Raw genomic sequence first — 14,924 nt, forward strand, 5'->3', positions numbered from 1 at the left:
AATCTTTAAGAAATGCTGCTGAGACCACAAAACCCACTGTTTTTAATCATCAAATAATTTTAACATCTTTTAATATTCAACCCTATCTGATCCACGTTCCGGGTAATTACGATAGATTTTTATTAACCCGTTTTAGGTTGGGGCTGTTTCACAGATTGGTCAGCTTCCCATCAGTAAATACTTGGTCCCATGTATTGCCTCCCTGTCCCTGTGATGGAAGCTCCCCTCAAAGTACAATGCATGTAGTCCTATTTTGTAAATTCTATCATCAAATGAGGTATGTTCTTTTATTACCATTTTTAAGAGAGATCGGGCATCGGCAATGCCGCCCCGCTATGTACGATATCCAACGCTTGGATAATCACCTCTGTGTCGCAACAATCACATTGTATTTAAAGAAAGTGATTTTTATCAGAAATAGGATAACTGTATAAATGGTATCTTTCTTCACTTTATTTATGATAATATGTTTGCTACATGACGTGATTTTTCTTCTTATTTTCCTATTGAATTGTAATGTTTTGTTATTTATACACTTTTATGATTGTTTTTATCTACAATCGAATAAAGTTATTTGACTTGACTTGACTAGTACGGCACCATTCCAAGTCTCACACCTTAAAATGGTCGAAAACATAATTAAGTATTTTCCCTGCAAGGGAAGTCAAAAACTTGGAACTGTGCTGTTTGTGCCTGTACAAATTCAACCAGATGTTACCTGACAAATTGGGTGGAATGAAACTAGTGGGTACAATAAATTCTGCAAATATTGGAACGTTGATTCAGGTGCATATTTGTGTTTGTGGCTGGATCAGGGTTTGCAGTGCACTCAGAATTATAATGTAACATTTATAGGTCACAGGTATGTTTTCATGTGAGGTTCTGGATTGTTAGGAAAATGTGGAGTATAATATTACACATCCCTACACAAAATCAGGATAGGTCAAGTCACCTCAACGGTCGACCTCCTTGCAAAGACACTCTGCCTGCATCTTTGTACTTGCAAATAAATGAAAATATTTTGATCATGCATATACAAAACATGATGACCTAGACTTTAATAATTGTTACTAGACAATTATTCGCAGCGTTCATGTAATTCATCAGGCATTGAGTCTGATGATGCATTGAGTAGCTATGAAATTGCATCCCAAATATGGCAAATCTGTACTAAATCATAGAGTAACCAGGTCAAGAAAAGGTCTCTCACCCAGTTAATAGCATAGATCTAGTGAATGTGAACACCGGGACCTTTTCCATGTCACAGAAGATGTACAGTGCAACCCATTGTAATTATGTCGGCTGTGTATGTCTGGCCCATTCTGCTCACTTACATCAAAGGTCCTATCTAGGGATGCTCTAGTGCAAATCACAAAAGAGGTCTACGATGGGTCCCTGCAGACATCTGGGAAACTCACACTAGATATCTCATCCAAGCCACAACAGGGGTTTATAGTCCAATTCGGGGCAAAGGTCAGGGAGAGGTCACAGCAGAGGTGCATTGTGGGACACAGCCGTATGAGATCACAGCAGAAGTCTAGTCTGGGGTACAGTGTGGTTGTGTTCGTGGTTCGGTAGGGGTCATCTTCAGGGCATAGTACCAGTTTATTCCAGGTCACAGTAAATTGCTTTGTGGAACACTGTTCCCACAACTAGCCTCCCATCATGGACACAGGCCACTGAAGATCCCTGCAGCTTGGAGCCATTATTGACATACACCTGAGTTAAAACAGGATTTTCAGAAAGAATATTCTGCAGCCGAAGCACCTAAAAAAAAAAAGATTGAATTTAGGATGATTTGAAAGTCACGTATGGCAAATCATTTTCCACATCAAGCAAAATATACCCCGTTCTATTTAGTCAGATTCTACATTCGATATGTCATTTACGTGTGATAATGCCAATATGTTAGTATGTTAGGCTTTCGCCAGTTGAAAGCTCCTTGGGTGAACTTTGGGGTATATTTAGAAGCCCCTATCGCCAACACAACGTCGCTTTTAGTGATGTTGTGGTAGTTATAGGGGCTTCGCTTTATTTACAAGGCAGCATAAAGCCACTTAACATGGCTTAACATTGACTTGTAAAGAAAGCACCCTTTCATGCTGTACTTCGCGTGAAAGGGATGGTCAACGGGTGTTGCGGTGGGCGTTACACTGCAACACCCATTGATTTTGATGCTGCCCCCTATTTATAAAGGTGGCGTAAATAGGAGGCAATGTCAAAATTAAGACCAGATGAAACGAGGAGAAATGCTTTATTTCGCCTCATGTTTGCTGTTTCTATGTGTGCTGTGTTGTGCAGCACACGAAGAAACAGCAAAACACCATTGATTGTTTATGTGCAGGATGGTGTCTCTTCCCGCACATAATCAAAAATAAACAAGCATTGGCATAGCCAATAGGTCTCGCTTTTGGGACCTTATAAGTATTTAGTTATGCAGAACAATATATTGGTGCAACAACATCAACTGTTGCATGGCTAAACACCTATAAGGTCCCAAAGGTGAGACCTATTGGCTATGCCAATGCTTGTTTGTTAAGGTAGCCGTTTAAAGAGCGCGAGCCTGATTGACAGCTCCGTTAGACAGCTAAAGTGCACCTCAGCACCCTGCTCCCCTAAGCCAGGTAAAATTGTGCTAGCTGTTGTGAACTGGTCTAAGGACTCCCGAGACCTTAACTCTGAATGAGTTGTGTTGAACCTACCCTTTTAGTTAACAATTGCATATATGTGTTTGTCCTATTGACCGCAATGTTAATGTGTTCACATTGCAAAGTATTGATTCATTTATTACTTTAAAATTGATAACTCCAGTTATACTGAATGTATTGATTTCTCTTTGGTGTCTAAAAATATATAAAAATCAGAGCTATTTTTATAAATTGGTTTCGGATTTCTCTCGAGTCGTGTCAATTGTCAATTACTTATCGTCAATATGGATGACGGGAAATGCTTATTGACATATATTCCTTTTAGTAGCCTGTCTGCTAGTTTCCATTCAAACAGGATCGAGAGAAGTGTACTAGAGAGCACCCGGTGTCCATCTTTGTTTATTGTGCTAGTATTACATGTTAAGGCACCCATGCCATACCACAAAATACTTTCACCTTGCAACATTAGGGTTCTTCGTCTTATGCCTTGTGGAGGACCAAATTATGCGGCAAGATTACCTAAATTATGTAGCAACTGATGCAAATTACGCAGCACATTAGCTGACAGTATATTCATTGATTTGAGCTAGAAAAAACATTTTGGTGTACTACAAATGTTTTAGATTATGTGCCAAATCAAGTGGGAAATATGTTAAATCCAAAATTGTACGGTATACAATGATCCGGTATCGTGATACCAGAGTTCTGGTGACATTTACAAATCACTCAGCCTTCAGCTTCGTGGCCAGTTACCCTTTATGTGTCCCAGATACATCGACAGACGGATTGATCGGTACATAGATAGAGAGACAGATTGGTACTGTGCTATAAAGACCTTATCTCATAGGCAGCGAAACTCAGCCACAGATTTTTGTGACATAAGGATTCCATCCAATGCGAAGCGTAGGTTAAGCCTGATTTTCTTCCGACCATCTTATTGGTCTCTAAGCACATCAGGGCATTTAGATAACAAACTCAAACCACTCTACAAGTTCGAAAGAAATCACCAGCCCGCGCTTTTCAAAACAAATAAATAGGTAACTTCCATGCAATAATCTGAAAAACATTCATATTTCTGTCCTCTTTTATTTTTTCATATTGATCTTGCACTGGTCTGTCTCCAATCTTAAAGCGCATAACTAAATTACCATTTGTCAAATTGTGTTTATCTTAACTTGTGCACTTGGTGATTTGGACGGTGTTAAACGGAGGTGGCTCGATTGTAATGCAAGCATGCATGCAAAGCACGAGTACTTATCCAGTTTTGACATTTCCGCCCTGTATCCGAAGCAGATTGCTTTATTCGCATTTATGCTCTATGCTCAGTAGAAAGCTTTATTTACATGGGTTTTGCAGTAGTTGCCCACATCTGAGAATTTTAGTGAGCTGAGGGTCTTAGTTTGAAAAGTCTGAATCAGCAAACTGTCTGGGACAGTAGCGTTGGATCGTTGAGGTGGGACCTTGTCCAACACACTTCACATATCACACCTTTTTAGGTGGCGGTGAGTGAGCTCTAAGCATGTTTAAGGTTGTTTTCTGGCACACGTTTGAACGGTACATTGACAGAATCAACATGTTGGACCAACCTGTAGGAGAAAGTGGTGGCAAAATTGACCAATGCAGCTCTAATTGTGCAATTGCACAATAAGCCCTCATCCATGGGTTTTCACTTTATTGAAAACTGTCAGATGACGGCAACTGCAGAATCTGGGAAACTCAGGGGATCACAAAGTCACACAACTTGTTGATGGCCGACTCAGCTCTTTTTCCTGAGACCCGTGAATATTTAACCTACTGCCCAGTCATTTATAGAACATGTTGAGTAAGTTTTAGAATATTGTTTTGCGGGCGCACAACTGTTTTTTTACATCTCTGTTTAGCAGGAAGCCTAAATTATCCTACCTGGTCTCGATGAAGAGACTGAGATGAATTTAGGTGGGTATAAAGAATTTGTTTGTGCAGGCAGGCCCCTCCCAATTTTTTACACAGGAAACCTGATTAACAGGAAAATGAATAATGGATATTACCATAATTGTTTAGATTCCCAATATAGGTAAAAAAAAACTTTATTTTAGTTTTCTTCCACATAGAAACTCCTTCTCTTCAATGCAAGTCAATGGGGACATTATTTTCCCAATTTTTCTTCTAGATTTTCCCTCTTACCTGTTCCCAAATGTTGCCTTAGATGCCGAACTACTCATTCAGATGTCTAAATTAAAGGAATAAAGTTGAATTTGAAAGAGACATCCATCAAGAAACTCTCGTCAAATATAGAGGCAGATTCAAGAATCTTTTCCAGCAGTGTCATTTACACCTGTAAAAGGTCACAAACTCACAAAGACAAGATTGTCTAAATGTACCATGCCAAGATGACACCTTCAAGCGCAAAGGTTCGGCAAAGTGTGTAGATTTGTTTGCACAACTAACTGACCGAAGGGTTTGAGAATCCACAGGGTTGTGTCAAGAGAGTGTGAGGAAATAGAGTCCAAATGAGATGAGTGCCCACACAGGTCTTAGCTTTGTGAGTTTTCACAAACAACTACTGGTTACAACAAGTCCTAAGTGCAATAACAGCTGAAAGTCACCGCATGTGCAGACACCTCTCCTATATCTCCAGGGTAGCTTCACAAAGGAAAACGTGTTCAAGCAAAGAAAGCATACAAAATATATATATAATTTTTTTTTTTACACTTTTCCTAACCTTATTCCTTTAAATGCTTTGCACTGTGGAGACTATGTAAAAAAGATTATGAAAAACAGTTAAATATCTGGGCACTGCCAAGGACATGACACCAGTCACCTAAGAGCTTTGTAATCAGGTGAGCTGTAATATAATGTTATTCACTATTCGTGTAATACTGATTCAACAGGAAATAGAGTGGTGCCCAAACCGAAGCCCATAAGTAAAGAGCTGCAACTGTGTTCGCCGGCACTGACTTTGCCACCTTGGAGGCCAGGAGTCACACAGACAGTGCAGGGGTCACAATGGGCAGCCGGGGCGCAGCTGCAACCACTGGCGACCCCTAAATGACTTCCATGCAGAGCACCCCTGTAAAATTGGGGATCGGTACACCAAGACAACAACGACTATGGAGTCTAATGGAATGTAAAGCGCATATCTTCAGACCGCATTGTTTCCCTGTATGTGGGATAGTTACACTGCAATAATTCACGAAAGCAAAGCTGCAACTTCCCCTTGAAATGAGGGGAAATAAGCGCTAATTACAGGATAAATTATTAAAAGTAAGCCGATAACTCCTACTGTTATCTTCGGCTTGCAGGAGGACAGCTGAAAAGGTCAGAATTGCTGAAAAGCAGAAGAGGCCTGCCATCGCATGCTGTGTGGGGATCCGCTCTGTGCGACCCCTTGGACTGCCGGAGAAGAACGAATAAGCTGGCTGCCAGAATAGCTGAGAAAACACAGATTTCCTGTCATGTCCCCCAGGCCCAGCTGTTTGCCAAGAAAACAACACCGGCGTTTTACACAGTAATCACACCCAGAATCCAGGCTGGTCGATAAGAGAGGCCGCGAAAGTGAAAGTGATCGCATCGCGATGAAACACTGCGGAGGAAAGACACATGGTGGCTGCGCGCGTGCACACTCACGTGCACGCAAGCTTTAGGCCACAGACAGCACTTTGAAAAACAGTACACAAAATGTCTCGGCCAGACCAGTGGATACGCTGGATCAGGCGAGACCTAAAAAATGATGTTTTGCAACTTCTATGAATGCCGCATTAAGCAGCACACATAAAAGTTGAAAAATGCCATTTAAAGATTGATTATGTGCAGGAAGGGAGACCTTCCTGCACATACACAATCTTTCCCTCAATACAGACACCCTTGCACTATGGTGCCAAGGTGCCTGTGTTGGAGCTAGGCTGCTAAAGTTTGCGCTTGTGCAGGGCGAAACCCCGCACTCCGCAACATCGTTGTAAATATGCCCCCATATTTGTTAGTGGAAAGATGAGAAATAGAAAAAGTGGAAAAAGTGATGGTTGCCCGGCTGATGACCTTTATATCCCTAGCGTACAGTACCCCAGCTGGTCAGACAATTAGAATTAGTCATGTCTGATCTGGAGATGGACACTTGAATGTATACCATCTTTCTTGGCACATAATGACAGCCCCTGGAAGGGGTAACTTATACAAATGCAAAAATGTGACAAAGTGACCAAAATCCAGGAACCATAACAAAGATAGGATATATAAACCCCACATTTTGGGAGAACAAGTGCCCATTCCTCAGCCTGTGATGTTGGCCCCAGTATGTCACACAGGCTTCCAAAACTGTTTTGAAGGGAATGAACCTAAGAGATAAACCCCACCTTCATTTATTTTTATTTTTTTCTTAATTGCAAATTATGTAGATTTATTATTATAGCAATGTGGATGTTGTTAGAATATTGCCTTCCATCAAAATAGTGTGAAAAAGCTATTCCAGTTTATCCACTTTAATCAACTGGCATTATGTTATGTAGCCACATAGGCTCTTTACAAGTTGTGTTATTTCCCAAGAGTGGTAACTCCATGTGAAATAAGGCAGTTTCTGTAGCAGGGCACATAATGATCAGGTCTGAAATCTTCAACCCTGACAATTTTTGCCCAGGCGGCACCAGAGCTCTCAGAGAATCTGAAGGATTTGTGGCTGTGGCAAGCAGCATTTCACATCCCCAACCACTGTGTGCTGTAGTCCAAGAAGTACAGTTAATGTTCCCTCGGACAAGCGTGTCCTTAACAACCGCCCCCCATTCATATTCAACCACTATGTTAGCTGTTTGTAATTCAGCTTTGGTCCTGCTCTAGTTGTAAAAGTACAGCCTTTCAGTCCAATCCAGATTGGAACACAGAAAACACCAGACCAGTTTTGAGTTACTTAGGCATCGTCAGTAAGGTACAGCCTGAGTCCTGTGGCACAGTGAGCTCAATTACAGTTGTAGTAGATACCCTAAGTATGATGGAAATTGCAAACATGGGACCTATGCTTATTATAGCACAGACGTCAATTTATCTTCAAGCAAATGTCCCTTAAATTGCAAAATCCTATGTTAGTAGTATTCAGCAGTGGTGGCTCCCCTGCTAAGGCAGAGGTGCATCGCCCCACTGCTTTTCTCAGTGAAAGAAAGTAAAAATTAAAGTGATAATAACTCTACTTAATTATCATTTTATTTGTTCCTGCTGCGGTATCTTGGCGGGGTGGATCTGCTCTGCTCTCGGAGGAGTGGTGGATACTATGTAAGTGCACATTAATGTTTGACCGACCCTCTTGGGCCGTCCAAACATTTATGCACACTTTGCATGTTCTCCATGCAGGCTGCATTTCAGTCTGCGTGGAGAACATGCCACCCATTCCCTGACTGAGCGCCGGACCACGGTGCTCAGGCCTATCACACTGCATTGCATCATTGTGATTGGCTATGGGAAGCCTGGGAGTCCAGGTGCTTCCTGATTCCACAGACGAACCCAGGAAGAGGACTGAGAGTTTGGCAGAGCGGTAGCAGGGGCTTACCAGGCGGCTGGTAAGGCAGCCAGCTGGCAGGTAAATGATTTTGTAAAAACTTTTTTAACCCTCTTCCCTCCTCCCTGCCCCATTGCTGCTTTCCTGGAGCAGCCGCCACTGGTATTCAGTGTTCACCTCTAAACACTTTATCACATTTTGCCACTGAGGTGGGGGGGGGCGTAAGGGACGATCAAACCTTTTATTACTAAAGAGGGGAAATGATGCAAAACAAGTTTGAAGAACACTGTTCTATAGCAATCATGATTGGCAGTACCAAGCAATATTTATCTCCAACAGGCTCAACGTGACTTTTACCCCTTCAGAAGATGCCAATCAAATAGCCCTTCATTTCTACAGCAAATATGTCCTCCTCTATCAGGTAGTAAATGCCTAGTATTTTGTCAATGTAACAATTTGCTAATTTTATTGTTCTGGAATACCCAATATATTTTCTTAGCAGATGACCCATGCCACGAGGTCTCCTGACAAGCATTCAATATGATTATGAGTATTACAGAGTCTGTGAATGTATCACAGAGCCTGTCTTTTTCTCCCAAGGATTTTACCTGCTCCTGGCAGACAACATCTCTGGGAGAAACATAGGGAAAATGAGGAACTATCAGTGGGAATCTGTTGCCAAATTACCAATTTTCCTAGTACTTCCATATTTTTAGACGGATGCTAAGGTTCAATCTTTTAATCTCCTGGTAATGTCACATCCAGGGTTTCAGTACCCCTGCATTTGAAACTCTGTCAGTGCTGACTTACCAGGGAAGATAATACTCCTAATGTTGACCTTGGAGCTCTTGCTGATTCTGTTCAAAGAGAACATTGTATGCAGACATAAATCAACGTATTGATGAGTTTGAGTTGAAATATTTAGTTGAGAAATAGGAAAAAAGGGTTGGCACCATTTAAGAACTCTTGGACTTTGTGTTGTATTCTCCATGAGGAATAGCTGTAACTAATTAGGGGGCATATTATCAAGACAGGCGATAAAATTATCCAATTGAAGCCCATGTTAGATGTGAAGGACATCTAACCTGAGCTTCAATTGGAATTCCATAGAGCATATTATCAAGCCCATTATCGCCGTTTTAGCGGCAGTTTTCTGCTGCTAAAGCGGCAAAAAATTTTATCGCCTGTCTTGATAATATGCCCCTGGGTTGGTTGAAGCATCAGCCCATGCATACGTAATGATGCTACATTCATGCTCACACATCTACATATGGCTTTAAATGCTAGCATGTAATCTGTGTGCCCTTGGTGTTGTACTTGTTCTGAATGTAGAAGGCAGCCACTGCTTCTGAAACTAAAATACAGGTAGGCTTGTTATTTGCATAAAGAAAGGGAACAACTACATGCAAACCTGGTTGAGGATTTTGCATTGGTAGAGTCAGTGCTTAATTTTGAATAGAATGCGGTGGGCGCTACTAAACGTTGGCCTCATGGCTCTTTTATTTACTATCAGGTACTCCGTGCTCCTTTCTCTCACTCATGAAGGTTCCTGCGTTCTCCTTTTGTGAGGGGTTTCAATCTGTCTCCTACGTCCGTCCTCTGTGTGTGTGCTTTCCCTCTCTTGCTCATGTCACTGTCTTATAATGAAAAATAAGTGCAGTCTTCACAAATAAGCATCAGTGAGCTGCACCGTTTCGAATTAAGCACTACCTGCAAGTAGCACTATGTCGTACTTTAGAATTTGGGACCGCGTAGGAGATAGGGCCCTACCCCTGTCTATCTCGGTAATAGTGAACCGCGAATGGTTAATGCGGTATGTACGAGTGCTTTCTGTAACGTTTTAGCTATGAATGCACTGTGTATACGTTATTTCACATCACTACGTGGGTTCCATTTTGTATCGGTGGCCATCTTATGGTTGCCCTCACATAGGCTATATAGTATGAAGCTAAAACGGGTCTTTTAGAGCACATGTGCCTTTCCTTGACTTCTCTGTGACCTGGACAGCTGGGCTCCGCTGCCCCAGGTCAAACTGGTCTCACGAGTTCCCCGTCCTCTGGCCACCTGTGATTAGCATCAGGGCTTGACACACCATAAAGTCTTTTCATCCTACACAAGCCTCCGGCTAATCTCTTTCACACATTGCTGTTCCTGCTTTATGGCTTGTTTCCCAAAACAGGAGATGCTCATGTTTATTGGGGCCTATCGATATCTGATGTGGGATCTGAGCTTTACTGTGTAAATAATTGCGGGCTGGCTTCACTGGAATGTGGGATGGTCATCATGACTCTGCTTTTTCGTTTGTAATGTACACTTTATATGACCATGCCATAAACCTAGGAATGCATGCCTGAGGCAGGAAAATCTGTATTTAAGAAGAAGCTTGTTTCTGTGATTTTTAGCAGTCTCCTGAGAACATACACGCTGTTGTACTTCTAGGACGCCTGTAATTGGTCTGCAGCCAATAAACTGATCTTTGACTTCACCCAGAAGACTCTGTGTTTCTGTAGGTCTGAAACAGGAAGAACCCCGAAGTCCTAGGGTGTGTCCCCTGCACCGCTGGGCTTAAAATACCCAGTACTTCAGTTGGCGCCCAACTCGGGACGATTTCAGCGGTACCGGTCCAAGCCAGAGGTTCGTGAGGAGCTTCGTGTGGAAATTCTGGAGGAAGGCCGCCACTTCATCGACCCCTGCTTGTCGACGTGGTCCGAAGGTCTTTTTTGCGAGGTTCTCCGCGTCCCGACGGCTACGAAGGACTGCTGCCCTGATTAATCGCCCTGTTTTGGACCCTTGACGATTTTGGTAGAGCGAAACAATCGAGAGAGTCTTCTGGTGACGCCATCGATCATCAATATTCAGTTAAGTATAAGTGGAGCGTCTCCCAGTTTGAATTTGGTATCCTTCGGGATCATTTCGATTTGGTGCTTGCAAGTCCCAAAGCCAGAGGACTCGTGTATTCACGAGACTATCGTATCTGATAATCCTTTGACGTTTGAAACTAGACTAGTGAGCGAAGATGCCTGGTTCTAGTGTATTTTGTAGATTGTTTTGTTTGGGTTGTGGAAGGGATTTCCAGTTAGAGGATTCATGTCCGGTTCCTCCAATTGGAACTCCTACTTATGAGCTTTATGTAAAACATGGCGTGGGCCCCATTGCATATAATGAAATATGGATCCGATACACCAGAAAGGACGGTGTTTTAAAATGGCCCCAAAACGGTAGTTTCGATACAGATATCTTAGATAATTTGGAAGTTAAATTGTTTAAAAAGAAAGCCCGGCCGGCGATGTTTGATTCTTTCCGCCTATGGCGAAAGGAAGCCAAACAGAAGGAAATAAAGCTAGCGAAAAGGGATAAGAGAGAAAGAGGTATGTCAGTGATGCAAGCAGCTGTGCAATTTAAAGATAATGAGGAGGAACAAATGAATGAGCAGTTACACAGGCAGCGCAAACTAGGGATTGATAAATGTTACCCTGTTTTATCGCCCCTTGTGCAAGATGAGACAAAAGAGAAAGAAAATGATTCCCTAATGTCCCATTTGTTAAGTTCGCCACCTCCATATGCGCAGAATGCCACCGCGCCTCCACAGCTTGTAAATGTGCAGCCTCCAGTAAATATGCCGCAAGCCTTCCCGCAGCCGCCAGCTCCTCTTCAGCTGGCTCCTATCCCTGCAGTGCAGCCCTCTCAAGCGCCGCCAGTTTTGCTACCTGTTACCCCCGCGCTTCCTGCGACTTTGCCTAGCGCGCCAGCGGCTTCCCCTGGTGCTCCGTCTTACATTACCTCGGTACCTGTATCTGAATCTGTTTTTCTTCCCTCTGTCTATCCCCCTGTTTTCGCCTCAACTTCTCCTTCAGCACGACAACGACTAGCTAATGTAGTTACTAGTCTAATGTCGCCTCTCTTTGGGTCATCTAGTGCGACTCCTGGTTTACAGCGTAAGCAATTGCGTAGTCAGCTACCTGGTCCCGAAGAGAAAGAGGTGTTAGATCATCTGGCGCGTAGGTGGATTGGTTCCCCTTCACTCTATGATGTGGAACAGGTTGTTAACGTTTTTCACCAATGGGATGCCCCAAAACAGAGGTATGTCTTTGATAAAATGTGTAAATTCCTCTGTGAGGAATTGGAGGATAAGGGTGCAAACCCAAACCCACAGGAATTATGTCGAGTGCGATTTGATTTCGGAACAGGTGTAATTGTGGGCCCCAATGTAGATAAAGCAGTTGCGACTTTACTGTCCCTCAGAAATGGCGATTGTCAGCAATCATTGTTTGACCAGGATTTCCCTGTAGGGAAGGAGGTAAAAGCGCGACAATATCCGATGCGTGAAGTCCCCCCAGTTTGGAGACCTGCTGATCCAAATGCTAATCCACCTGTCTTAGCACATTTTCAGCGTGTTTGGGTGCATGTCCCGTGGAAGAGATCTGAGGTGTTAGCACTTAAACAGACATTGCCTGATGCCCGTAAAAACCCTGCAGGATATTATAAGGAGTTGTCCCAAACTGCAGAATCATGTGTAATGAATTTGGCTGATATAGATATGCTGTTTGGGAATGTGGTTCCACAGCCTTTATGGGGATCCATTCGTAATATAGATCACGCTGCAGAATTGGGTGATACATGGGCTAATATCGTTGCTGCAGACGCTAGACAAGTTGGTGGTGCAAAACCTGAGCCCCTCATTGCAGCGCTCCCTGGTAGAATTATTACATACATGAAGACTATAATGCCCGCGATGCACGTAAATTGGGACAAACTGTCCGCATGTAAGCAGAAGAAAGATGAGACAGTGTCTGATTTCTTCACCAGGTTTGAAGAAACGTTTATCGACCACAGTGGTCAAGACATGAGCACTGAAGGTGGCCAACGGTTATTTGTCGATAAATTTGTACAGAATCTACTCCCCGAGTTGTGTAAGAAACTTAAAGACTCAGAAAGTTCTTGGGCTGTTTTCTCTTCAGCGCAAATACTGGCTACTGCACAGTATTATGAGAATAGAGACAAAGATGAGAAGGATAGAACGGATAAGAAAACGAAAGAACTAAAGACAAAGGTCCTTTTGCAGCAGGCCTATCCGCCACGTGGAGGACAGAATAATTATAGGCAAACACAAGGTGTCTATCACCAGCCCCGACAGTTTCAGAATAATCAGCAAATGAATGGGTATTATCAACCACGAATCCCTCTAGGTCCCAACCAATGTTCATATTGCAAAGAGGAAGGTCATTTTAAATATAGTTGCCCTAAATTAATGCAGCGTAACAGTAATGCGTATGGCGCAAGAGGTAGAGGTGGTCAGCAAGCTCCTAGAGGCAGAGGGCGTGGAAATATTCCCCGGAACGCGCGTCCTCTTCCGCCTCAAAATACCATGAATAGCTTTGATCAGCAAGCCAACGCGACTGGTAATACAGCTCAGTACTACAATAACGATTATTATGCAGAAGATGACAATGTAGAAGATGATGATTACTAGGACAGCCGTAGACAGAGAGAGGGAGTTGTGTCAGTGCCAGTGGATCAGAGTGGACCCTATGTTAAAGTAACTACAGCGAATGTAACGGAGCCCTTTCTGCTGGACACTGGTGCTGCGAAGAGTTCAATCATGCATTCAAAACTCCCTGGTGCGCCTTTGTCTGGCGAAATGAATGTCTCAGTAGGTTTCTCTGGTGCCCCAGTTAGGAACCCGATTTCTAGTCCTATGTCACTTTCTGTTGGACCTTGTGAGCTAAAAGCACCCCTCATCCTAACAACAGGTTGTGGTGAAAATTTGCTAGGCTTGGATTTGCTAAAAAGATTGCATGCAACGCTATATTGTTCTCCTTCAGGAGTACAACTTACATTAGGCAAGAAAGTGATTTCCCCGATGTATTTGTCTAAAACAGCAATGCCACCTGAATTGTCATTCCTTCCGGATGCCCTTTGGGCTACTGGTCCCAATGATGTGGGTCTTTTGGAAATACCGCCATATGTGGTCACTTTAAAAGCCAATGTCAGATTGCCACGTATTCCCCAGTATAAGATCTCCAATGAAGGTCAGAAAGCGTTGTTAGAAATTGTCAGCGATTTGATCAGGAAGGGTGTAATTGAAGAGACGAGAGGCAACGTTTGCAATAGTCCTGTTTTACCTATCTTAAAACGAACGGACCCTTCACAGCCACCTGTTTACAGATTTGTGATTGATCTTAGAGAGGTTAATAAGATTGTTGTACCACAGTTTCCAGTTGTCCCTGATATAACTACCTTGTTAACCATGATTACAGCCTCCGCTGCATGGTTCTCAGTGATCGATCTAAAGAATGCTTTCTTTAGCATCCCAATTGCAGAGGAGAGCAGAGACATTTTTGGCTTCAGTTTAGGAGGTCGCAGCTTCCGCTTCAAACGCGCTCCCCAGGGCTACTGTGAGAGTCCATCAATATACAGTCAGGCTTTAAAAGCGCAGCTTGATGCACTTGTTTTACCTAATGGCGCTATCCTCATTCAGTACGTCGACGATTTACTGATCGCCGCGGATACTGAAAAGATTTGCAAATAAGCTACCTTGTCATTGTTGCGTCATTTGTCTGCATTCCATCACAAAGTGTCTCTCTCAAAGCTGCAATATTGTCGACAAGAGGTGACCTACTTAGGTCATCTCTTATCAAAGGAGGGAAGGAAATTGACCCCAGAAAGAATTCAAGACATTGCACAGTTGAGTGTGCCAAGAACACAGAGAGAAGTGCGTGCTTTCTTGGGCATTACTTCATACTGTAGGCATTGGATACCAAGTTTTTCTTTGTTGGCAAAACCTTTGTTAGCATTAACATGCAAAGACACACCGAATC

General features: G+C 42.9%; 1 protein-coding gene across 1 annotated transcript in view; it reads right to left on the bottom strand.

Annotated features, from left to right (window-relative positions):
• Nucleotides 1-301: 301 nt before the first annotated feature.
• LOC146789239 (serum paraoxonase/arylesterase 2-like) overlaps nt 302-14,924 on the bottom strand; it is a 375,480-nt gene continuing 360,857 nt past the window's right edge. The window contains exon 9 of the mRNA XM_085630859.1: nt 302-1,767. Coding sequence (XP_085486985.1) covers nt 1,606-1,767 — 162 coding nt within the window. The 3' untranslated portion in view covers nt 302-1,605. The remainder of the gene's footprint in view (nt 1,768-14,924) is intronic.

Source organism: Triturus cristatus, chromosome 10, assembly GCF_964204655.1.
Source record: "Triturus cristatus chromosome 10, aTriCri1.1, whole genome shotgun sequence".
NCBI classification, from domain to species: Eukaryota; Metazoa; Chordata; class Amphibia; order Caudata; family Salamandridae; genus Triturus; species Triturus cristatus.